This window comes from Ammospiza nelsoni, chromosome Z, assembly GCF_027579445.1.
Source record: "Ammospiza nelsoni isolate bAmmNel1 chromosome Z, bAmmNel1.pri, whole genome shotgun sequence".
NCBI lineage: Eukaryota > Metazoa > Chordata > Aves > Passeriformes > Passerellidae > Ammospiza > Ammospiza nelsoni.
The window spans coordinates 74,858,286-74,885,016 of record NC_080669.1 but is presented as its reverse complement, the minus strand read 5'-3'; the positions used below and the strand labels follow the sequence as shown (position 1 = coordinate 74,885,016).

General features: G+C 38.8%; 1 protein-coding gene across 1 annotated transcript; it reads left to right on the top strand.

Annotated features, from left to right (window-relative positions):
- Positions 1-1,009: 1,009 nt before the first annotated feature.
- On the top strand, positions 1,010-24,339 carry C7 (complement C7). The gene is made up of 18 exons (XM_059492837.1): positions 1,010-1,150; positions 1,452-1,507; positions 2,213-2,285; positions 3,211-3,352; positions 4,157-4,298; positions 5,087-5,225; positions 5,926-6,048; positions 7,194-7,437; positions 8,177-8,290; positions 8,698-8,864; positions 9,885-10,113; positions 10,706-10,877; positions 11,244-11,331; positions 12,550-12,682; positions 13,250-13,441; positions 15,688-15,784; positions 20,717-20,901; positions 22,860-24,339. Exons 1-18 carry the CDS (start codon positions 1,145-1,147, stop codon positions 23,045-23,047), a joined length of 2,490 nt encoding a protein of 829 aa, XP_059348820.1. The 5' UTR covers positions 1,010-1,144; the 3' UTR covers positions 23,048-24,339.
- Positions 24,340-26,731: the final 2,392 nt, after the last annotated feature.

The window sequence follows — 26,731 nt, the reverse complement described above, 5'->3', positions numbered from 1 at the left end:
AGAGCATGAGGATTTTGATGAAAAGCAATAAAATGCTTGACAGAAGTGTCAAAAGTCTGTGAATTACATTATCAAAGAGATTCATAGTTGCTAAACCTAAAAAGTCCCAAAGAGAGGTTCTGGCTCATCAAAATTGGCTCTGAAGCATGGACATAGTGTGATCCAAGATCTAGGCATCTTCTTAAGGAAAGCAGAGCATGCCAACAGAGTGCAGGGCTTAGAGCTCACCATATTGTGATGGTGTGACACGAAGCATTTAGTTTTCTGAGGACTGTGTAGTCAGTTAAAAATTGGTGTAGTAGCTGAGATCTAGTATATAAGACATCTTCACATAGGGGTGCTACTTTTCTGTGAGGGCTTTATCTGGGGTCCACTAGGATAAATTAAGGTAAATTTCCCCAGCATTTTCTTTGGCCTTTTCATGCCATTACTGCAGTGGATCAGCTCTGAAAAGTGGGGAAAAAAAAAATCAAAACTAAAAACAAGACGACATGGCAGGATAAGGAAAGGGAAAATTAAAGTGTTCTTATTTCTTTATGAGTCTCATATCTCCACAAAAAGCATGCAAAACCAGGCTAGAATTGACCAAAACTTGCATTCAGATCCATAAGCTGATTTTCACTGTGAAATTTGATACACAAAAATCAGCATGACTTTGGAAGTGGAGAATGAATATTTGTGCTTAAAATAAAACCTTAGCAGCATCAACTTCATCCTAGAGCAGTTCTTCCTGCTGCAGCCATGAATTCAGCTGTGATGTAGTGCATGCAGCCTGGGATCTCTCAAAGGTCTTGTTCAGAGGAAAGAAACTATGAGAAGATAAAGAAAAGATGATTCTTCTTTCAGTAAGTGCTCATAATTTTCTGCCAGCCCCTGTTAATATATCCAAGCCTTGATTTATACGTCTTAAAAATACTGAGCAACTCCCAAAGCAGGCTGTGTCCCTGGAGAGAACTAGATGGGTTAAGGTTAAAATTCCTTGGCAATATTCAACCCTTTTAGGGAAAGAAAAGCAGGGTAGCGAGGCAGAATGAGGAGATGAACAGCAACAGACAGACTGACTGCCTCCTTTAGCTTCCAAACTGAAAATGCTAGATGTGCATTTTCCCTGGTAATTGCTGTATATCTGAGTATTTTATCTAACATGAAGGTAAGAAAATTGCTTACTTAATTTGTACTGATGAAGTGAATATGAAAAGTGCAATGAAATATTAATTTATATGGAGAAATAGTTAGCTGAAAAAGTAATTGGACAACATTGCAAGAAAGAAGAAAATTTAAAATCAAGCTTGCACAACAAAGCTGAAAAATCTGTGTGATATTTTCCTTTTATTTCTAAAGCTAACTAGTGTATAGATTGCAGAAACCTTGAACAACTGCATGACCTAAAAAAGGAAGGAAAAAGTAGAAAAGCAAAGTAAATTTGCTTTTACTTCCTTATTTTTTTTCAGGTGCTGAGGATTTTTCTGTTGCTGGAAGTTTCAGGCTTCTTTCCTATTCTTTCCAGGTGAATATTTGTTTAATAAAATACATGCTGAAAGTTAAGCATATATAATTGTGGTGTGTGATGTGAGGCAGGATTTCAAGGGGTCATCAGGTATATTTCCTGGGAGAAATACACCCTGTTCGGTGTCAGCTCTGGCGCTGCCACCAGTGACAACAACAGTGAGGCATTATGGTGTCCTTTAACTTCTACCCAGAGGGGTCAGCCATCCTTGGGGAGAAGGGTACACGGTGGTGGTGTGAGGGACAGCAACCCATGCCTGTGGAACACAGCACAGCTCACCCCAGGCCAGCCCCTGGCCCAGGGACAGGTTGCTCCCCCAAAACCTCCCATGGGAACTGGCAGTTTGTTTTGTTTCTGATCTTTAGGCTAAGTGAATGTGTCTAGTTTCTTCTTTCCAATAGCCAGAAAGGCCAGGCTGGGATTGATTTAATTCTTACACATGAAATGCAAAGCCAAGGGGGTTTTGTACATAGCCCTAAATATTATTGAAGGTTTGCTTTGCCTTTTAGGAAAGTTTTGCACTCATGCTTATGGATGGAAATCCCTGATGATTTTCATCTCTTTTCTTTTGTTTGTTGGTTTGTTTTTTGTTTTTTGTTTTTTGTTTTTTTTTGGGGGGGGGGTTGTTGTTTGGTTTTTCTTTTGTTGTGTTTTGTTTGATTTTTGTTTGTTTGTTTTTAAATGCAAAAACCAATACCGGAACAGCCCTTCTCCCGTCCATTGCCGCTGGAATTCTTTTGGCCCTTGGTCCGAGTGCAATGGCTGTACTCAAAAACAGGTATAGATGGACACATTTTTTCTGTATTCAGAACCTCATTAGCATATACTTTTCCCCCCAGTAATTAAGAAACCACTCTAACATTAAACTCCCAAATCAGATTCTCAGACAAAATCCCCAGCACAACAAGAAGCTGAAGAGCAAAGAACTAAGAAGATAAATCTTCCAGTCTGTCCCAATATGTTTTCTATCAAAGCTATGATGTTCATGTTGTAAAATAATTTGTGCTCTTTTTATTTTGGTGATAGTTTCAAAAAGCTCAGCTGAGCTGTCAGGTAAACACAGATATTCCTCCACTGAGGGTTTGTACCAATTCCACTGATTTTTCATTAGTGGCTTCATGCCAAGGGAAGAAAACTTGGTTGCAAAGTGTTACTACCTTCAATGAAAATAAGTTGATGATTTTTCCACTGCAACTCTATAGATGTACAAGACACTTGCCTTTGATTTTCCTTCTCATTTACTTTGATGTTGCACCAATTAAGGGAGGATTAGTCAAAATTAAAGATGTGTGATGAGACAGTACTTACTTTTTTGAGAAACAAAAACTAGCCCACTGGATGTAAGATTTTATCATCTTGCTTAATGATGTTGTTTACCTTGAAAAACATTAAGAAATTCATATCAGGCATGGTTATTCCTATTAAAAAATTTTAAAAACCCACCTAAATTTCTTAGCAGCTTTCTCGTGACTTCAGTTACATATTAGATTTTTGACTAAACCATGTACCAGGCTAAAGACATTAGAGACAAAAGTGTTGTCTTTCTATTAACTTGAGAGTTTGCTACCATATTGTGGTAATATCAGGTGTGTCTGTTCTCAGAAAAAATAATGAATGTCTAGAGTAGTGGCAGTGTCTTCACAGTAGCAAACTATTCTGGCTTTGCATTTGTATTTCTAAGATATCCTTTGATTTGCATTCAGATTAGGAGACGGACAGTGGCAGTTTATGGGCAGTATGGGGGAAACCCCTGCTCTGGGCATACCTTTGAAACAAGACCATGCACCCCCACAATGGGATGCCCAACAGAAGATGGCTGTGGTGATCGGTTCAGGTGTTTCTCAGGTACCATCCAAGATAATTTTTAATATTTTCTACTTATGAAGTTAAGAAAATAACCTTGCTATCTTTCAAGTTCAGTAAATGGGTAATGTATTTGCAGTGTTCTTGATCTACAGATGAATTTGGCTTAGGTGAATGTTTCCTTTGTTTCCAGCCTCGACTATGCATGCTTTTGCTTTAATCTGGAGTATTGCAGAGCATCGAAGATAGTATGCTGTAGCCCTGGTACCCTCTCTAACTCATTCTGCCTTACTTGTTTGCCCCAGAGAACAGGTTTTTTTCATTATAAAGAGGTAGTTAAGGAATGCAACCTTACGTTGATGTCTTGCTGCTGTTCTAGGCTATTTCCAAATATGAAATTACCTGGATCATGAAAACTAATGCTCCATAAAATGTATCCTAGCATCTCCCATTACCTTCACAGAGGAGCACATTACCTCATAGGTAGATATTTATCAGAGAGGACTGTGATAAACAGGTTTTGGTGCTACTAGAGAGACAATCACAGTTAATCACCAAAGGGATTTGGGTCAAAAGGTGAGAGCTTAGGAAGCAGATCTAGAAGTCAACTGTTTCACTGATATATCATCAGCCTTGAATAGCTATGGCTCTCTCGAGCGTGTTATGCACTATTTCTTTATGTCTACATTTAATGTTCATAAGCCCTCATGGGCACGGTCTGTTCATCATGGGAGTGAATATGCTAATTAATGTAGTAGATTAGTTGGACTTCTGCTTTGATTTTAGGTGATCTATTTTTAAACTAACAAATACTTCTTTTTTCCATGCACGTTTGTCCTGATTTAGGTCAGTGCATTAGCAGATCCCTAGTGTGCAATGGTGATCAGGACTGTGAGGATGATGGTGCAGATGAAGATAGATGTGAAGAGAGGAAAACTGTATGTGATATTGACAAAACACCTCTGAATTCAGAACTTACAGGAGCAGGGTAATGTTCTATGCCAGACTCAGTAGTACTGGTTCCAAATGCACTTACATTTTGATGTATTTGCAAGCTCTGGGTGTACAGATAGATTTTCTGGGCTTATGTAAAACATCTCATATGCAAAAGTGTTCAGTACAACTGCTTCCACCGTGCCAGCGGTTCAGTGCAGGATGTACAAGTCCTTTGACCTGAAGCACTGAATAAAGCTTTTAGTGTTTTGTTCCTGCCATTGAAAGACAGCTACTAAGATATTAAATCAAATTTCAACCAATAGCACAAGATCTTCAGCATGGAAAAAATGAGCCAGCAATGTTTACTCTTTTTGTTCATTGCTGTTGAATTTAGCACTCTAGATTCAAATGGATTTCTAAACTGCAACCTGTCAAAACAATTGTTTTAAGTTTCTTTGGTGTTGATTTATTACTTGTTATGCTACACCCCAGGTATAATAACCCTCCCTCTCTCCAGCCCCCTTTTGGAATGGATGCCCTGTATTCCTGTGTTGCAGTAATTGTTCAAACAATAGAACTTAAAATCAGTTGAGATAGATATAACTGTCTTAATCTATAGACATAATGACGTGTTAATTTTTGCTGACAAATCAAGACCAACATTTCCCTTTCAATGCTGTAACATGCTATGCTACTGCAGTTCTGCATGTATAAAAGTCTATCAGGTGATAACTCCGTGGTTAAATCAGCCTGTGATCATGACTTGCAGATACAGCACTCAGTTATAATGGCTCTGTAATTTTTGTCTCTGTCTTAATGACGTATTTTTTCTTCTTATAGCTTTGATATTATTACTGGTGAGACTAAGGGAAGAGTCATTCATACAAAAAGCTTTGGAGGGCAATGCAGAAAGGTCTTCAGTGGTGATAGAAGAGAATACTACAGGCTGAGTGAAAGTGTTCTTGCTTATAATTTTCAGGTATGTTTCTATTAAGAATAACTTTGTTTTTACCGTCAGGATTAAAACTGGGAGAATGATGCAAATCTTGCAGGGGCCTTTGGCAGGTACACTTCCCTAAACACAGCTCACTAACACCTGTATCCTCTCTGCAGTTGCTTATTATTTTGAAATATAAATTGGTGTGTATCTTGCTAAAAGAAAAGGAAAAAAAAAGAGATTAATTTCTTAGATGTGATTTCTAAATCTTTCACATTTTGAATACAAAGCTAATCTCCTTAGCATAAGCCGTGACCTAAATCACTCTAAGAAATGCTTTTTGGAGGTGAAATACAGGGCTTTGGCATGCTTTGTGTAGATCTTCCAGAAATGTTTTGGTTTTTGTTTGAAGTCAGTCTCAGTGATTTTGTTTGCCTCACATTTATCAGAAGCATGCCAAGCAATCCATACTGCATTTACTGCATAGCATAAATACTTGAGATTATATATATATATATATATATATATATATATATATATATATATATATATATATATATATGAATGGATTTCCATGCTTTTCCAGTAGTGTGCAGTACTTTTTACGAAATCTAAAATGGATTCAGTCTGAAAAACACATCAGCTTATTTTGCATCAGAAAGGCCTTGCTCTATTCTATATGTTATAGTTTTTAAATCCTACATTAAGTTCTTCATGCAGATGTCTATCTGTCACCTTCTAGGTTAAAGTTCAAAATGATTTTAGTTATGAGTTTTTCAACAGCACCTGGTCTTATGTGAAGCACATAGAGAAGTATGAAAATTCAAACAAATACAAGCAGACAGAGAATAAAAATCTGCAAAAGGTATGTATAACTTGTCACTGTAGGTTAGTACTTTGCATAAATATTTTCATTATTTTACACATGTTTTTGTAGTAAGATGAAAATGCTTGTTTTATAAAGACTTTTTGTTACAAAGTGCATGACAGTAAATATCCCATAAAACCTTTAAAAAGAGATCACTGGTTTGCTTATCAATCCAGAGGGAGCTGGCTGCTGTTTCTACTTCCTCTCTATTACCTATTTAGTAGTAATTTATTTATTTATTTACTATCTGTTTTTCTTCCTATTTAAGAAAGAAATCATTGGCTTCTTCTCATAATTGATTTATCTTTTTGGTTTTTTCAAGTGGTTCATTGTCCCCTTTTTTCTGCTACATCTTGGTCAGTATAGTGGAGCAAAAAGATTGAAATACTTCTGTGGTTAAAATTAACTTATAATGCATTTTCCATTAGCAGAACTCCATTAAGAGAGAAATCTGGTGTCTTCAACAGCCAGAAGGTCACAGCGCTTATGCCTTTAACTTATTTTAAAAGAAGCATTAGATAAATAATTTGAGAGTAATTTTCAGTTATGAAGTACAACCTCTGTCTTAGGGAAAATAAAATCAAGTAACAAATGTGTGCATTTTAGGGCCCCCAAGCAGACACTAACAATGACATATTTTGAGACTCAGCATAACCCAGTTCAAAAGCAACTTTGAGAGTCTAAAGTTAACAGTATTGTACAGGCATATTGGATTTTATAATTAAGCAGCATCCTCGAAATGGCCAGAGCATCTTACAACAAACGTCTTACCTAGTCAAAACAGGGTGCAAAGAACAACTGCACTGCCTGTGGTTTGCTTTCAGACAAAGCTTGTTAACCTTCTTCTGCCAGGCTTCTGAAAGACTTCTGGAAGCCACCATTATCTTTGAAGAGTGAGATCTCACTTGTCCTTATGCTAGTTTTCAAGTACACAGGAGGAAAAGAAAAATGTTGCAGCAATTATAAATAGAGGTGCAACCACATTTCAGGACTTCAGGGTGTTCTTTTTGCATTTATTGTGCTGCTTGGGCATATCTATAAAGCTGTTGGTTAGTTGCCAATAGAAAGTGTGTGCCATCTGGCTATTAGGAGCCACTCTGATAGTCACATGGAGCATGACTGATGGCTTTTCCTTCCCCCAGAGTAAGCAGCTGATGGTTGTTGAGAACAGTGTGGAAGTTGCTCAGTTTATTAACAACCGCCCAGACTTTCTCACTCTTGCGGAGCCCTTCTGGAAGGAACTGTTCAACCTTCCAGTCGTCTACGAGTACAGCGTCTACCGAAGACTTATTGAACATTTTGGGACACACTTCTTACACTCTGGGTCTCTAGGAGGACACTACAAAGTTATTTTTTATATGGATACTGACAAAATGAAATCAGAAGGTAGAGTACTAGAGTGTTTGTTGCAGAAAGAAAAGTCAATAATCAAGAATAAAAATTTATATGTATGTTTTTCCAGTTAATGTCTAAAATCATGTAACAGACTTCTACTACATTCTAGAGAAAGTTACTACATTCTCTTTATTGTCAAAAGAAAGAAGACTAAAAATCTGCTCAAATCATAGCATTTAATTCTAGATCCATGTTTGTGACCTGCTGTGCTCTGGGTATGTGTATAAAAAATCACAGTCAGTTTAAGACCTCCTCAGGCTGAACTTGAATATAAATCTCAAACAATGTTGAAGTTTAAAGGTTACATGGAGATCAAGGTGGAGAACTACAGTTTTGTGTAGAGCAGAAAAAATTACAGAGTAAACACCAAAATGGCACCTATAATGGTAATCAGTTGGAGCTGAGGTGAGAAAATAAATGAGACTGTAAACTATTCCCAGATACACCTCACACCTTTGAACATTCATCCCTAAGCTTTAGCAGTGTATGGATCTTCCTACAGCGCACAAATACTAATTAGTTACCTGCTAGTTTAAGTGTAGTAAACTAGGAGGTAACTAACTAGCATTTGTGTTAGTGGGAAGATCCACACAGTGCTAAAGCTTATGGATGATAAGCTTTATGATCTCTCATAAAGAGAGATCATGACCTCTCTAGTCAGTGGAAAACTCGGAAATGAATCCAACACATTTCCTGTGTACAGTATTGTTAATGGATTGATTATCTGCAGGTGTCAGCATAACAGACTTGTACAAGTGTACCTCATCAGGCTGGAATGCACTCATTGTGAAAAAGAAGAACACAGAATGCACCAAACTGGATGAACTGCTACGGACTTCTTCAGGTAAATGTTCAGTGGTGACTCACACAGTTGTTGTGTATCCATCTCTCATCTCATCCTAAATTGCTGTCAAAATGAGGAGCAGGTGTTGATAACTTTGATGAATTCTGTCCTAATATGCTAAACCCAGACATCAAGTGTTTGGTTTAAAAGGCTCTCTGGCACTTGTCAATTATTGCTAATGCTTTCCCAGAAAATAGCACTTTTCTGAATACCCAAAGTTAGAGCTGCCAAGCCACCTGGAAAAACAGATACCACCTATATATGATCATTGTAGGCACAGGTGGTTGAATTGCACCAGTGAGTCCTTTCACTACTTGCTAGCAGAGTTTTTGTGTGCATTGTTTCTATTTCCATTTGTAAACATAGCAACGCCTACATTTTATCTATTCCCCATCCTGAATCTGCAGGAAGCACTGGCAATAAAATTAAAGGAGACCCTTACATAGAAGGAGGAAGCCCAGGTGCTGTTGCTGGCCTTAGTTATCTAGACCTGGGTAATCCTGCTGGGAACAGTCGGATGTACACCTTGTGGGCTGCATCAGTGACAGACTATCCCAGAGTAATTAAAAAAAAGGTAAGGCTATTTTCCTGAAGCAGAGGTGAGTAGATGGGATCACCTCAAGGGGAGAAATTAGTAAGCTACAGTTGGTGATTAATCATGCCATGATCTACACTCATTTTGTTTCCAGATCACTTTGTAAAACAAGGAAAGTGCTCAGGAAGAAAATGCTGTGAAGCTAATATGATCAGGTGCATGACAAATCTAAGTCCTTTGGCAGGTCAATACCTGTCTTCAGTGACTTAAATGGAGTTCTAGTTAGGACTAGAGGGTCATGTTTGCGTTGGAGAAAGACCGAATTTGAGAGAGCCCCTTTCCCAAAATGCATATGGGCATGTCAAGGAAGTTGCTTCCACTTCACTTGCCGACTTCTGCATATTTCTTTTACTTCTCCTCCTTCACTTTGAATCCAGAAGTTTAGCATAACTGGAGATTCTCCAAGTCAGACACTTCAGAGCTGGGCATGGCCCTATTCACTGCTACATTGTCTATGTCCCTTTTGGGAAACACCTACATATTCAAGAATGGTATGAGTCCCAAATATTTCTATTGGGAAGTTTTAGCTAAATGTAAAAGCATATAATATCATAAAGTAATCAATTCAAAGGCAAAATAGTTTCAATTTCTGTTACCTTTGATCACTGGCCAATGAAATGCCATAGTGGGCTCACAAAAAATAAATGTGTTTATTTTTTATGTTTGGAACATCAGGGAGAATTCAAGAATTCAAGTTCATTGGTGGTCTGTGTTGTACTTTTATGTCAGCTGCATCCTCATAGCTCAGATATGTTTAAACATGACTGACATACCAGTAGCTTTAAAGGATGCTTTTATGCAGGACTGGCTTTTCCTAAAAAGGCTAATATTAACTGCTGAGATAAGATTTTAGCTAATTAGCAAATTAGAGCATCTAATGTACTAAATCCCATGTGCAGAAGCAAATGTCACAAATTATTTTGCGTGATGAAATGTGCTTATAAACTCTTATATTACAGTAATAACGATTTAATATGAATGTTTTCCTACTGTGTGTAGCTAACACCATTATATGAGCTGGTAAAGGAAGTGCCCTGCTCCTCAGTCAAAAAGCACTACTTAAAACAAGCCATTGAAGAATATATGGCTGAAAATGATCCCTGCAAATGTCAGCCTTGCCAGAATGGTGGTGAGGCGGCTGTGGAAGGAACACAGTGTGTGTGTTACTGCAAGCCTTACACCTTTGGAGTGGCTTGTGAGCTGGGAGCCCTCGTGCAAGATCAGCCAGGTCAGCACTCTTTAAACCCATGAGAATTCAGAAGTGGCACAATATGTTCTCCTGCTCCCAGAGTCTGTCTGTCACACTGCACACCCATGCAGTGGCTGCTGGGGTGAGACATCACTGCGAACAAACAGCATGGGGAGGGTCGTGCCAAGCCTGAGTCTTTGTTTAGCATGTCTAAACAGTCCTCAGCCAAGAGCTGGTTTTGTTATTAGTGTTAAACACAGTGGACAATACTAACTGCTCAATGCAACCACCTATAAGTAAGTACATTACATAAGTAAGTAAGTCCTAAATTAATTATCAATGACTTAAAAAAAAAATTCCTTTTTAATTTTATACTTAGTAGTAGCTGGTAGCTATTTTTATTTTCTGTCAGGCACTGATAATACACAGCCTCTGTGGAATAATACCTATGTCAAAGCTGAGTAAAGATGGAAGATTGGATTATTACAATCTGGAATTTTCTGTAAGGGCACAGTTGGAGCCATCACTAGCTTTGAGCAGCGCGTGACTTTAAACCCTCTCAGAGAGAATGCTTTAATGAGAGAGTGGTTTAAAGAGAGTGGTTTTCACGTTAAACCAAACATTGCCACAGGTGTTGTTGATGGACACTGGAGCTGCTGGTCCTCCTGGAGTCCTTGTTCAGGGGGAAGGAAATCAAGGACTAGAACCTGCAACAACCCCTCCCCACGTGGTGGTGGGAAGGCCTGCCTGGGAGAGCAGCATGAAAGCAAAGCGTGTGAAGATGAAGAGTTGCAGCATCTTCGGTAAGTAATAAAAGATACTTGGATATAACTGCTGAAAGATTTAAAAATTTGTTTCCGAGGGGTGCATAAACTATTGAATTCAAGGAGATCATGTACTGAGCTTTAACATTTAAGTTGAAAGAAAATGAAATTCAGAAGCTGTGAATGTCATAGAAGATAAGGCTAGAAAATGGGGTAAGAGCCAGTAAACTTGACAGCATTCTATTTACCACTCTCTTGGATAGCCTGGCAGCGCCTGATTTCAATATAATCGTGATGTAAATGTACGCATAATAGTCTTGAAAATGGGCTTCACTGAGGAGTGTAGCATTTTGAAAGGAAAGAAAACTAAATTCAAACTAAACTGTACTTTTGTTTGCTTCACAGCTTGATTGAACCACACTGTTTTGATTTATCCATAAATCCTACAGAGTTTTGTTCACCTCCTCCTCTCTTAGAAAATGGATTTGTTCAAGTGAGTTATTTCTATTGCTCTGTTATCTGTTCTATCCCTACCTGCAATGTCTTTTCTACAGTTAATATAGATGTTCACTTGCAAATTTGTATTTCTCCTGGCAAGCTTAGTATCTGACCAAGTGAATAGCCCCTCTTGCAGCATTTTTCACTGTCTGATGTTTACATGACAGTATCCAAAACTATTCAAACTAAAAGTTAGATAAAAGCAAAAATGCCCCACCCTCACAACCAGAACAAGATCTTTGCTTCTCTGGACCATGGTACCTATACAGAAAAGTCATCTACTTGTCCTTTATTCCATATATGTATTAAAAATTACTGAGCCACATGGATTACACATAAAATCACAACAAACTAGAGAGAAAAATGCTCAGTCATTCATGAGTCCATAACAAAATCATAAACAGATTTTAGGAATCTTCCCTCTGTAACTCACTATTGTGCTTTTTCTGGTGAAATGAAGACCTGGCAAGGTACTTGGTTCACCATAGCTTAGGCCTATTTTGACAAGGGGGACTAATTCTTCCCTTGGAGGAATGGATTATGCCTTCTTCATATTATCAGGCTGTCATAAGTCTCTTTGCTCAATAAATAGACAAAAGGATTAGTTCAAAATTCATTAGTTCTCTCTGCACAACTGCAACATACAGCAAGATCCAAAATCTTGCCCTCCTTCCTTTGCTAGGGTTTTTTTTTTTTTTTTTTTTTGCAATGAATAGTTGTCTCCTACATTGATATTTTTGGTTCACAAACTAAAGGTAAAACCCTGCAATAGTCTCAGTTTTTTGTAAGATCTCTCCTTAGAGGACAGTGTAATATAAAATGAGAAAAAAACTGTATATTCAAGTCCATGTTAACCTTTAGAAAGCTGATAACATGCCATCCTAAAAATTTGCAAAACCAGCGCAGTCACTATGATCTCCCCCCAGGCCAAGGCTGTTCAAGGTCTTATCCTGCCCTGCTAACGTTTGATAACAGCCATTATTGGAGTTTGTTTATACATCATTAGGAGAGCACTGTTCCATACCCCTTTTCATCACATTTGGTGACTTGATAGCCAGGATTGCCCCCAGTATTCCAGACTCTCTCATCACTTCATTGTAGAGTAGCAATACTACTTCTCACTGTCCTCAGATACTGCATTCCAGAATCAAAGAGTGCTGCTGGTAGTTCTTATATTTTATATCCAAAATTTCACCTGTTTATTTTCTTTCAGAATGCTGAAAACTCATACCCAGTTGGGAAAAACATTGTTTATGCATGCAAACATGGATATTCTCTTGTTGGTGATCCTGTTGCTAAGTGTAGCAGTAATTTACAGTGGCAAGTTGGAGAGAGATATTGCCAGGGTATGTCTAACTGATTCTTGTTTTGAACTACAACTCCATTTCTGAATTCCAATGGAACATCTCAAAGCATCTGCTTTCCAGCTACAATGAGGAGAAAAGACACACCTGTATTTCCCATTTCCCTAGACGTAATCAAGTCTAAATTGACTTCTAGTGTGAATCCAGGTATTGTAATGCTGCATTAGAAACACATTCATAAAATCTAGTTTTAAGGCTATCTAGATGTGTACCAGGACATGTTCTTCCAGGATCCCATATGTGTGATATCTCTCTACTAGAAAACTGTTGCCTAGTGGGAACTGTCAACAGAAACATGGGTCATAAGGAAAGGGAAGCCCTCATAAAGCTAGGCTGCACCTGCAGGCAGTAGGAGAATACATTGTCTGTGTGTTCCTAGTTTTGCATGTTTGACTGGTGTGATGAGTTCATATCCTGACAGGTTTCTACAGGAAAGTCAGCTAACCTCACAATTCAATTTTTTATGGAATTTTTGAGAAAATAAAGTATGTGACTGCTTTATGCAATCCACTGATTTTCTGTGGCTGTCTCAAATGCCTCCATCCACAGAAACTGCTTGTCTCCTGCCTGAGCTGGAGGGAGGTTTGCAAGGAGAGCCATGGAAACCTGTGTACGAGATTGGTGAGAGAATAACTCTGTCATGTCCACATGACATGCACTTGGAAGGGGCACGCTCCATTTTGTGTGAGCCCAGCCTCAAGTGGTCTCCTGATGTGAAGACTATCCAGTGCAAGAGACCAGGTAAGCCACTGCAGTCCTCAAGTACAATGCAGGAGTTTCTTTCCTAAGCTTAGTGCAGGTTAGACATATAAAGAGCTATTCCTGAGATAGTGATAGAGAAGCCATACTTACATTACCAGCAAGAAGCACAGAAAGCATGGGGGTGTGTTTTCTGTGGTCTGTCCAAACAAGATGCCTGAAGGCATTTCATTGAAGTTTCATTAAGGCTTTTTGCTTCCCACTCCCCTATTGCTATCTAGTGTTATCACTAACTGTTTTAAGAGATTGCCTGGGATTTATGCTGTCTATTCTGCCACCCAAATATATTTCACTTTTCACACATTGTGTAACACTCCCATCATGTGAACTACATCTTAGAGTTTTTCTATCTGGAAGCTGTTCAGTGCACCAGAGCCTCTTGTGAAAGAGGATGACAGGGCTGGGTGACTGCTTTTGCTGATCTGGCACTCAGACAGCTGATACAAAGGAACTGGAAGCAATGGGAAAATGCTGCTTTCAGTTCATGCTGTCTAAGCTCTAGTTTGATATGGGCAGGTAGTGGCAGAAAGGGAAATAGCCTATAGCTTCAAGCAGCTCTAAGATATCTTTTCCAGCTGTGGAAGACAGACAAAAATTTCTCTTGAGCACTGTTGTGATGCTGATCAGTGACACAGAGGCACCCAAGCAGCTTGTGCTTCCAGCATACCCACATCTTCACCTGAGGCCCTACATATTCACCTGGGGAGACCCTTGACTGGGGACTACAGGCACTGCTGCAGCAGACTAGGCACATCTCCTACATTTTTTTCTGTCCTCTCGTTATCAGCCAATGCTGCTGACATTGCCTCAGCTGCAAAAAAAGGAAGGTGACAGTCAGGCTTAGACTTAAAAAGGCAGCAGTCCTGTGAGATTCCTGGTGTAAGTCATTTGCTGTCATAAACACATCAACAGAAGGGTAGTGATTTCTGAAGGAATGGCATAGGTGTACATAAATGACTTGCTGCTGCTAAACTGCCAGAGCAGCAGTGCTGTTACCAGTTACTTAGGCTTAGCCTCAATGACTGATTTTCATTTGGTTTTTGGTTTTTTTGCTAACATCAGGTTCTCAAATTCCAGCAATAATTGGAAAGTTTCAAATGCTTCCATCAGAAAGAAAAACAGCTTCTGCTTGGCTGTACAGAAGCATTGTATTAGTTAAATAAATAAATAAAGAAAAATAAAATAAAATAAAGAAAGAACAACAATTGGATTAATAACAGGTAGAAACTCAAGGAGTATGAGATAAGAAGGGTAAAAATTATGAAGATAAGTACTCATAGACACAATGGCATACATATGTTTGGATGGGAGTGCTTAGTCACTATGCAACCAACTGCCCAGGGGATAAAGAAAATGCAGTGATTTTTGGTGAAAATTTCTCTTCTGCAGGAAGACAGGGTTATGCTTGCTGTCTGTATCATAATGCACTGAAATTCTTACTTTTTCTTTTTTTTTTTTCTTTTTCTCTGATAATTTTTCTGTTTTGCTTAGCAAGTCTTAATCTCTAAGGGAGCTATTTTTTTAGGAAAGGAAATCTGTAGTACTAAATTTTCATGTTAGCAGACACACAATCTGAAAAAAAATCAGGATAAAACCTCCTTGGAAGCTGTGTGGATATGGATTTCGCAAAGTCTTGCTGTTAACATGCTACAGAAACCTACAAAGAAATGTTTAGCAAAATTTGGAGTACAACTCTCTACTTAAAAAACGGTACACCTGTGATCATGAAAATTTCCCAGTCATTTCTATTATTTTTATTTTAAAAACAAACTGAGGACTGATGATGGAACTTGTAATTTTCATTACCATCAGTATATAAAGGTATTTGGGTTCACATAGGGTTTTGGATCCTTAGCTTTTCTAGTGAAGTCAATAATTCTGAAACCCAATGACAAAACTGTTCCCAGCTATGATTCAGCAGTGCTAAATTTAGCAGAAACAAATAACTGCTGCAGAAATGAGATTAGTGTTTAAGTTTTAGTATAATACCTGTCTCTTTCCATCTGGCTGGTGACCCATGGATAAATTACTGAACAGTAAATTTGCAAAGTGTATCATATCTTTTTAATATTGTTGATTACTTCCCTGTAGTAGATACTTTTAATGACCATGTAGGATGTGACTTTATGTCATGACTATATAATTCAGTGCCTTTTAAACTCAGCTAATAATTTCACAGCTGATCTTGTTTTTCTGACCCTTTATATCTGTGTGTTCTTCTACTTCAGTGACCAGTGTGAAAACAGAGGTGACAGAGCCTAAATGTCAGCCATGGGAGAAAGTACATCAGTCACAATGTGTGTGCAAAATGCCCTATGAGTGTGGGTAAGTTCAGGCTCCATTTGGCTATTAGATTCTCACTTCATTCAAGACCAATTATATTTCTTAAGTTTTCAGTCTATGATAAAGGAGAAAACTTTACTTACATGAGGAAGAGACATACTCGGTTTGCTTTACACCTCAATCAATATCCTCTTCATCACTTACCTGCCTTGTCAGAACTGTCAGTGGGTTTTAGCAGTGCTAAAATTTGGTTGGATGACAGAAAGTGAAGGCATAATTTTGCTTGATCTGTGAAGCAGATGAAAAAAGATAAAATTATATTTTCAAGATTTAGAGGATTAAGGAAAAGTTACAACAGAGGCCCTTAGGACACAAACCATCAAAGCAATAAACTAGTGAAATAAAGCATATTTATTTTCACTGCTGAGAGACTAGGGGGTTATGAAAGACACAATAATCTAATTCATCTCACATTTACACAGCAGTTTTCACAGACCAGTCATGTCACTTTTCCTGACTTTATAACTTGCAGATTAGAGTTTGCTGTTTCCTGTTTAATCTAAGCCTATATTCTGCAATAAGCAATGCAGAAGAAATAATGTAAGGGAATGAGTGAGTCACTCAATTCTTTGAGAGACACAAAAGGAAGAGAACAAAAATGGAGGAATAACAAGAAGACACCTGAGACCAAATAGTGCTGATGAGCAGATGTGCCAATGAGTTCAGCACTCCAGCATCTGGGCTGGTTTGCATAGACTGGATGATGTTTCCCATCAAGTCACTCCTATAAAGTGGGTGTGGGCTCTAGATATGAAATCTGGCCAGATTTATGTGACTGAGTTGAGTAGTTTGGAAACTTCAGGATAACAGACCAAATATGCGTTACCCATATGTAATAAGAGGAAAAACTGTGAAAATATTTCAAGTGATTTCAAGGTAGAGCTTTCAGTGGAGCATGGGTACTTCCCATCAGGCACATAGACCAAGAGTGCTCTCCATGATGATTCTGATTTTAAGAGAAGATTAGCACTCTGAACATCTCAAAATTAAAATTGGTGAGCTTAGTTCAGATGCAGATGCACTGCATAGTTCCCTAGGGTCAGAGGCCATTGACCTGTGTGCAAAGGTAAGTGCCAGGTTTGTAATAACTCTGCAATCCAATGCTATTCCTCTGCTTAAACACCTAAATGCTGCAAGTAATCTGGTCCTGCTCTTTTCTCTCAACAGTTATTTAAAAGAATCAGCAACTCCTTTTCTGGTTTATGTATGTGTTGAGGTCAGTTACACAGAATACAGGGGAGTCAGAGCTAGGGAAGGCTCTGGGCAGAGTCACAATAACCTTGGTGGTTTAAATGAATTATATTTAGCTATGCATTGAAGCTTCATTTGTAATTAATCTACTACTTGCCTATTTCTATTTTTTTGTAATTGTGCTTAAAATGGCAAGAATATAGATAACAGTCATTTTGGTTACCTCATGCCCTCTTTTCACTGTCTTGAAATAATGCATCTGATGATGGAGGGATAAATCATCAGCTGTCAAAGCAGACTAATCTTCCAGCCTGTTATAAGGCCGTAGGAGTAAAGCATGTAAGCAGATCTTGGTCCAATCTTTCCTCAGAGAGCAGAATTAACTTGCTTTGTTTTGTTAGTGACTTTCAGCAGTAGCCTCTTCTCTGAAGAGTGTTTGGAGCAAGAAGAGTTCATGTAGTAATTCAGGAACACCACAGTTTCAGACCTCTCCCCCATCCTTTCACTTTCCAAGAGACTAGCTACAGAGGCTGCCCGTAACAGCACAAAAACCCTAGAACAGGCTGGTGATTTGTCCCTCTTGGTGGGGTGCCTTAGGCTACATCTGTCCTCATCAGTGAGAGCAAGGCAATGATCCCTAGGCACCAGAGCAGCTAAATTGGTACAGCAATTCTTGGTAGACCTTTGACAAGAGCTAGTTCCTGTATAATTCCCAGGAATGGCTCAGGATTAACCAGGATGAGAGACCATTCCAGTTCTGATGTAGTCCCCATCCTCTGGGGCAAAGAGGGACACCAGCTACTCTTTGTAAATTGTCCCTAACACATGGAAGGAACCAGACCGTGGTGTGTTAATACAGGCAGAACCTCAGCCTCCAGTAGCTGAGACCTATCTGCACAGTGAAACATGAGCTTTGATAATTTTGAAGTACTATCCTCTCTTTTTTTCTTCAAATTTGTTTGCAAAACATCTATGTCTCTCCTGTGTCACATTAAAACTTCTCATCTCAAATGTAATTCCAGGAAGTTAAAATCATTCCCAGCATGATGAATTTTTCACCAAAAGTTTCCTACCTCTTTTTGCAGGTGAAAGGTAGTGAAAGTAATTAGGGACTTAACAGATATTATTTAATCTCTCACAATCTTTGCTTTAGTAAAATATTGTTCTTATCCTTAACCTTATTTTTTCAGGTAAAAAGTATTGAATTTCTCACATTCACTTTGCACAAGGATTATTCCTTGCCTCTAAAAATTTTTTATTGCAATGATGTGATATTCTCAGCCTTGGGAAATATCCTTTCTCAGCAATGAGTGCAAATTATTAATTTCTCTTATGAGTGGAGATTCTCCATCCTTTTTCGTATGCATCTTAACATGTTGATTTCCACTGTCTTTCTTCTGCCTACCCAGCTGTAGTAAATATGTAAATCACTCTCAAGACAGTGTGAGGCATTGAACTCTAGTGAGAGTTTGGCAACATGGTTCCTGAACTCCTGGATTCAAACTTTGGCAGCTGGTTAAATCATCTCCGGTTCCTCTTTTGGGTGTTTCTAAAGTGGTGCAAAGCAGACAGATTAGTGCAGATGTCTGATATTAATTAAGCTGCCTTCTCTGCAAGATTTTGATCTTAAGACTCAGATATTAAGATTTATCACTTAGGCAAGTAAAAAAGACATCTGAACAATTTTAAATATAATAAAAAATTGAATTACAGATTAAATACAATTGCTTCCCCTGGAACTCACTTTGTTCTTTAAGATGATATATAAACAGGGATTTTTACTTCTGTCTGTAAAGAAAACTCTCACATAAAAATCAGGGCCCCACTATCTTAGAGACTGTGCTGCCAGATGACCAAAGAGTACAATGCATACAAGTGCACCTGTTTCCTTTATCAGGTGCCTCCTGCTATATATCCCTTGGTCTGTTCTCTTGTGCCTCAGAATAAGAGGGTTAACATCATTCTTTCTATTAAAAAAAGAGGATCAAGGAAAATTCATGCAACAAACTTCATTAGGGATTTAGTAGCTGTCATTTTGACCCAGCGCAGCAGTTAAGGGACCTCAACCTGTGTTTGAGGATGCTAACCTAAGTGGAAGATATAATACAGTTCATAAAAATATTTGGTCACAGGTAGATGCACCAAACTTTTCAGACTCAGCTAATGTACTCCATGCTATATTTTAAATACCTTAAAGATGCACTATGCTACAGGTATTTTAAATTTTTTGTAAAGCTAGCTCTTCTACAAGGCTTCAAAGTCATCTTTTTAAGAATCTCTTTAATTCCCAAAGCTTGGAGAAGGCTCTTTTCCTTAGTACCTTACTTATAGATTAAAACCCACTTCCTAATTCACAGGAAAAAAAAAAAAAAAAGAAAAAAGGAAAAGAAAAAGAAAAGTTATCTTAATGTCTGACTATTAAGTCAGCAATGTTTGAGTTCTGGGATTCTTACTAGGCTTTTCTCTTCCCTCCTCCTACAGGCATTTCCCTTCCCTTCAGTGAGCCCCATGAAGCTCATTAGGGCCATTTGCTTGTACCTTATCAGCCTCTTCTCCCCACCAAGCCCCTGTTTAGCTGAGGTTTATGTTCTGAACTGGCCTATTAGACACCAAAGGTTTCAGTGGAAGTGTTTGCGAGCTTAAAATGAGGAGCTGTGCTGAAGATTGGGCTTTGGGTCTGAATTTCAAAGCTCTCCATCCCCTGGGAGCCTATCTCTGCTCTCTGGTACCCTGTGAAGTCCCTTCCCCATGGCTGTAAAGTGCGTGCAGGAGAGCACGGGCATGCTCTGCTCCAGATGGTCACTCTTTTGTTCATTCCACACAAATACTGCTGATTGCATTGAGAACAAGTGGAGAAGCTAGGAGTTCGAGATTAAAAGTCAGAAGTAATGGAAAGGGTTTTTTTCCTCCTCTCCTACACTTGGAACATGAAACACAAATAATGACAGCTTCTTGGAATTGAAGTAATGAAAGGGTTTTTTACTCACCTCCTACACTTGGAACATGAAACACAAATGGTGGCAACTTCCTGGAACTGTCCCCAAAGCAAACACCATTTAAGATTGCCCAAGAATTGTTATTACCATTTTTAAAAGCTCATTTATGTGGGTGTTAAAACTCTACCTGCATTTCAAGAAATAAGCAATTTTTTGGGTAATTTTTTTCTTAAGATTTCTGTGGAGATGTATGTGTATTTCCAGAAATATTTTTGCTTTCTGACGGTCGATTATAAGGTATTATTTAGTAAAAGCTGAGCATTTGAAAAGATAACAGAATACAAATCTTAAAGTATATTTGAACACCTTAAAATTAAGAAATACTTACAAAATATTGTATGTGAATGTTTGTATATGTCATATATGTATAAGAAATGCTTTCTGTGTGTGTACTTATGTTCATGCATGTGTCATAAATTAGAGAATAATTGAGATCTGAAATACTTTTAACTAAAGTCTCTCTCTCTGCTGCTGGGGTCAATGGCAAAAAGATGGTAATATCCCTGTCTTTCAGATGGGACAGATCTTGACTCTGCTGAGCATACTGTAGAAAAGGAAAAAGTCTGGACTGTGTCTATGTTTTGAGTTCTTTACTGCACTCTTAGGAGATACTTAAGTGAACAAAGAAGTTACTACTAGACTCTGAATGTTTTCCAGTCTCTCAGCTGTTTTTAAGTTACCAAGATAAAGCACATTTAAATAGTGCAATTCCTGCCTTTGTTTTCAGTCCTTCTCTGGACACTTGTGCTACTGATCAAAGAACCAAGAGAAACACACCTTTAACTGTTTGCAAGATGCATGCCTTGGAATGCATGGGCAGAAAATACTCTCTGACTAATGCAGAAAACTGCAAAGTACCCCAGGCAGGTGAAATACCATGTGGATCGTGCCGCTCATGGGAAAAATGTAATGGTAAGAGAACTTAAAAACTGTAAGCAAAATTGTTCATATGCCGAAAAGGATATCTTTATCGCTACTTACTCATTAGTAGTTGGGCAGTTGGTCTGTCCTGGTATGGCATCTGCAGTCCCTCCCAGAAGCACCAGGCACTGCTAAGCTGGCTCAAATCATTAGCCAGGTCTTTGGTATCCAAACACCAAGGCAGGAGCCTCCACCAGGGAAAGAGAACCCTGCAGGATATTGCAAAAAAATGTACTATGTACAGGAAAAGCTTATTCCTAGTCCCTGTTAAGTGAATCATCATTTTGGTCCACTTTGTCCTCTGGGTGAAACCCCTGCCGTAATCTTTTTCACTGTATCTACCTGTTCAGATTCCTAAAAACAGCAATTGCAGGAACCCTTACTGCCCACGGGAGTAACTAATCCTCTCCTGAAATTTGCCAAGCAGTCTCCCCAACAGGATCCTGTGGTTAGGAATTAAAAGTCTTATTGTATGGTAGATGGGAAAGCCAGTTACTGTTGTAGGTTTGTACAGTTTTGTTTACTGTCTGTCCCCAGTTTCTCGTATGATGATTAAAGGTGAGGTCTCTTCCCTCAGAGGAAATAGTTCCTGTTTTTTGTAATCAGTCTGCAGTGGAAGTTTTCAAATCGCTGATTTATTTTCTTTGAGTGTTCTTCGCTGCATTGCATTTAATGAAGGTTGCCAGGAATGGAAATGTGAACTAATAAATTAGGGTTTTAGAAGTGCCCAAGCTAGAGGCATGGTTATTGTCATAATTTGAAAAGAAAAAGGATTACTAGATAGGAGTTAATCTGTTTTGTCTAGCAGGGTTGAACAGACAAAAATAATAACAACCACAAAGTCAAAACTGTCTGTAGCTTCAGCAAAGACAAACATAGGCAAAAAATTGTATAAAATACCAAAAAAAGGCCACATTTATGAAAAATAAATATCAGGTGGAATCTTCTTATCTGAATGTCACTGATATAGCTACACATATTTATTTATAGGAGTAGATCCTTTGATCTTCATGAAACTGTCTGTATGAAAATATAGATACCAGTTGTAAGGGTTTGCATGATCAGCTTGTTAATGTCCAAAGACAGATCTCTCATCTTACAAGTTATCTGAGCTCTAGAGTAGTAGATCCATGGACCAGTTCAAGAAGTAACATCAGAGAAAGCTTTGAGTACAGCATCTGAGATAGCTTGAGTAAGCTTTTCCCACAAGCATGATCAGACTCTCCAAGCAGAGGAAGCCCCAGCAGTGCTCAATTAGTTTCCACTTCTAGTTTTTTTCACTGAACCTGAATATCAGCTAATGTTACTGAAAGAATTAGGGAATTAGGTTAAGGAAAGAATGTCAGGAAGCTTTGGGTTGGAAGGGACCAGTAAAGATCCTCTAGTCCAACCCCCTTGCAATGACCCCGGATGTCTTCAACGGGACCAGGTTGCTTAGAGCCCTGTTCAACATGGTCTTGAATGTTTCTGGGGTGGGCCTTAGCCATCTCTCTGGCCACATTGATCCTGTGTTTCACCACCTTCATCCTAAAAGTTTCTTCTTCATATCTAGTCTGAATAATGGTCCCTTTTAGATTAAACCCATTATCCCTTGTCCTAGCATTGCAGTCCCTATTAAAATGTCTGTCCCTATCTTTCTTATAAGCCTCCTTTAGGTACTGGAAGGTTTTATAAGGTCTCCCCAAAGCCCTCTCTTCTCCAGGCTGAACAATGGCAAGTCTCTCAGCCAGTCTCCGTAGGAGAGGTGGTCCAGCCCTCTGATGATCTTTGTTGTTGCCTCTGATCCTGTTCCAATAGGTCCATGTCCTTCTTGTGAAAGCTGACCACCCTCCAGAAAATTGCTTTCGGTCTTACAGATTTCCTAGAAACGTTTTAGTCTGGGTTTTTTTTTTTTTTTTTTTGTAACTTTGTTGCTATGCTGAGTGTTTTTCCTCTGTGCTTTTGCTTAGTGCCATCCAACACCTGTGTTTGTGATGAAGATGGGCTGTGTGAGGAGGGAGGTGCCCAGCTCTGTGCTGAAGTGAGTGGCTCTGCTGCCCGTCGGACCATGACCGAGTGCGAGGTTGGGCTGCTCAGGTGCCGGGGGGAGACTGTCACCCTTGTCAGCATAAGGCCCTGTGACACGCAGAGTAAATAAGATATGTTACGCTTTATTTTGCTTATTGCTGAAGGATATGTCAAAATGTGTCAGCTCTTGGTCAGGACATACTTTGAACCTTGCTCTGCCAAATGTAAGCTCTGCTGTGAAATCCATCACAGCTGATGCGACTGTGCATCTGGTCAGCTCTGAATCAAGGCCTGAGGCTCTCTGTTAGACCGAGATACACTTGCCACGACTGCTCACAGCAGAGCTCTTGCTTAGGCACCAGCCTTTCCACTGGCAGATTTACTTTGTATTTCCATCAGAATTAAAAAGTATTGCTGAAGTGTGATTGCCAAAGTAGCTATTTTAGTGATGGATTGCTATGTCTGACACTGTCAATATGTTTTTCTTAAAGTCACACAAGCATATGGTTGCGATGAGTAGATTTAGATTAGCAAAACATACAGACTAAACTTTACAGAGTAAGTGGTATGATCCTTCTCTTTTAATAAAGCAGCTTCTTTCCACCATACGCTACTCAGCTGAGCAAACAGTCTGCACAGAACTGAACATGCTGTTGAGCCTGATGCACTCAAACACCAAAACAATATGCATTAATAGTAAAGCCATATTAAAGTAATGAGAATACATCTATGCTTGAAGATTCTTATACACAGAACCACTTCATGAAAAATCACCATTTTACATTGTCATTATTAATATTATTATTGTAATGATCTACACCTCTAAGCACAGGTAACTCAGTTACATTTGTCACATGCATTTTTGTTTGTGCCAAGACTAGTTTCTTTACAGACACTTGCACAAAGAGGCCTTCTGCCTTAGCAAAACTTTCTCAAAGGCAACTATTAGAGAATCTTTACAGCAATGAAGATGTTCTGCCTGCAGTCCCCTCGGAGATACCACTGGATAATCTTCAAAGACTATTCCTGAATAAAAGAAGTCTCCTACACTCTTTTCTTACAGAGCTAAGCATTCTGTCTGGCATAGTTGGACCATGACAATTTTGCTTACATATTTCAAGTCCATTCGGATATCCATGCTAGCAGTCCTATCCCTTCGAACTATTCTTGGATGCAAAGAAGGATAAAGGGCTGGATAGCAAGTGGGTGTTCAACCAAGGGCAGTACTATCAGCATGTATGATATGTATGTATGCTTTCAAAGCAACAGATTTTTTTTCTTACTATCAGTAATATAGTAAGATTAAACATCTCTCTTGTTTATCATGTTTCTACCAGTAGTTTCCTTGTATAAATCTTACCATCAGCTGGATAAAGCTTTGCTTTCTTTAATGCTGTCAATAAAGAGTGAGCCAGAACAGGAGTGGCTTTCCTTGGAGACTCTCTCTTGTGGAACCATCCATCTTGGAGGGGAAGGTTGCCACGCACTAACTGAAAGGACCTCCTGGCCTTTATAACCTTTTCCAGCTGTCTGGAAAATAATATCAGGTTGTGGGTTTTGGTTATTTTTTCTTCTTGAGCAAATAATAAATTTTTGTGAATAGCATACAGATGAAAATTAGTAGAATAAAATCCACATAAATTTAGTCATCTATTTTGTCTTTATAATTTGCCATGGAGTAGTAAGTAATGGTTTGTAGAGCACCCAAATGTTTGCTTACTTGATTACTCTCAAGTCTCTTGTCCACAATTTCTAACCTTTTTCTTGTGGCATTTGGCACAACATGTGATTGGACCATGAGTCTACTGGGTAGCAATAGCTTCCATATCTGCTCAAGGCAAGAAAAAAATCACCTGGAAATTTCCTGATAGATAGCACAGAGATATGGTGACTTGGTGATTCATGTCTTCAAACATAGGGGAAGGGGGAAAACCAGCACAGCACAAGAAACATTGATAATTCCTCTTTCAAAAAACAATAAAGTTGCCAGATAATCATCTCAATACATCAGCAGGAACAGCTCTCCATGTCCATAAAATAAATTAGTCTGAGATAAGGCAGCCAAAATATTAATGAAGCCTGCATTTCAGATGTGGTCCCTGACATCTCACTGTTTATCTGACCCATCTGAATACTTTTTCTCTCTCCTTTTTCTTTCTAATTACCCACTTCATCTTTCCCCCTCGTCCTACCTCTAACCCAGTCAGCTCCTTCTCTGTGGGCTCCTCACAGACACATTTCCTCCTCCTGCTAGACTGAAGGTGTCCAGCAAGGATCTGCTTTTTGTCCTACTGTGGTACCACGTTCCTTTCCCTGCCTGACTTGTGATTTCCCTGACACATCAGGGGCATTTCAGTTCCATCACCCCTCCTGAAAACCTGAATACATCTTACAGCGTTTTAGAATAGATATTATGGGTTTTTATTTATTTTTTAACCAACTAGCTAGCTGCCTATTGTTGTACGAGAGGAGAAGTAAGATGAATTGATAGAAGTTTTCTTCAAAGGAATATAACTATTCATTGAAAGAAAAACAGGTTCATGTTTTGTTTTGAACACTGCCCAGTCACACAGTCTGTCCAGTGACACAGTCATTCCTATGGTACGTGTGTCTGCTGGCCACACTTTGTCCCTTTCCGTACAGAAGCATCTCCAGTCACTGTGGTCCACCATACTGATATTAAACTGACAAATAAATGCAGGACATTTTTTCTCGGTAAGAAACCAAAATTACATGAATGAGTGTCAGATGAGGGGAACAACAGGGATTGTTCCATGGTACCATGGAATCCATAAGCTTAGCAAAATTACCTGGCAGAGAGTGGTAAACCTCTTTGTTTTACCTGAATTAAATGACCATGCATTTTCCCTATGACCATGTATCAGGATACTTGGGAGGAGGAGTTTGATGTTAGATGACCTGAGCTTTGAACAGCTGTGACTGATTAAATTTAACTCAGATCAAGGTAAGCTAAACAGACCTAGGTAGGTAGGGTAAGCTTGTTATCCACACTGCTAAGATCATCTGAGACCAGTGATTTGGAAGATATCACAAACTGCTCAGTAAAAAGACTTTAGAGAGCAGTAGGTACAAGATCAGAATGGAGGGATCTCTATAAAACAGGAATGCTGAAAAAATTCCTCCTAGTTATCACTATTTGGTAAACATTATCAGAATGTGGGATGAAATTCAGCCTTTGTTGCTTTCTCACAAAAAGGTGATCCACTAAACAGCAGCACTATTAAACCTTGGTTTTCTAGGAATTTATATTTGGTGCAGATAATCAGAGTAATAGGAAATAAGTCTGCGTTGTGTCTGTCCCCTTGGGGCAGATATAGGAGACATCTTCCTCTCCCCACCTGCCTATTTTCATGAAAGATAATGAAGAATCTATAACTTTCAGATCTAATCATGCTTTATCTGTTTTTAAAAGATGAACTACAGATTCATATACTGTTGAAGGGACCACAAAACTAGACTTCTGCTCAAATAACCATGTGACAGGCTCCCTTTGTGAAAAATGACAAGCTGAAAAAAGAAAGGGGTGCCCTAGAAGTGAAGGTGGGAAGGATACATCAGGACTATTACACAGCAGTAGTGTCTGCAGGTTAAGCATAAGATGTGGAATATTTCCAGGCAGAACAGCCAAAAAGCTAATAGAAACCTAAGAAGGAATAAAACTCTTCTGATATATTTTTTCCTAACCTGGGAGCAGAAAATAAACATCTGCAGAGTTATAGGAAATTTGTCTGCCTGTACAGTGACATGGGAAAATCTTCCCAAATTCCTGCCAGATGGGAGTTCACCTGCATAG

Excerpts from the sequence above, each read along its gene's own strand:
- C7 (XM_059492837.1), top strand. Across the intron at positions 6,049-7,193 it reads AGAATAAAAATCTGCAAAAG|AGTAAGCAGCTGATGGTTGT; the intron begins GTATGTATAACT and ends TCCTTCCCCCAG. Across the intron at positions 8,865-9,884 it reads CCAGAGTAATTAAAAAAAAG|CTAACACCATTATATGAGCT; the intron begins GTAAGGCTATTT and ends TACTGTGTGTAG.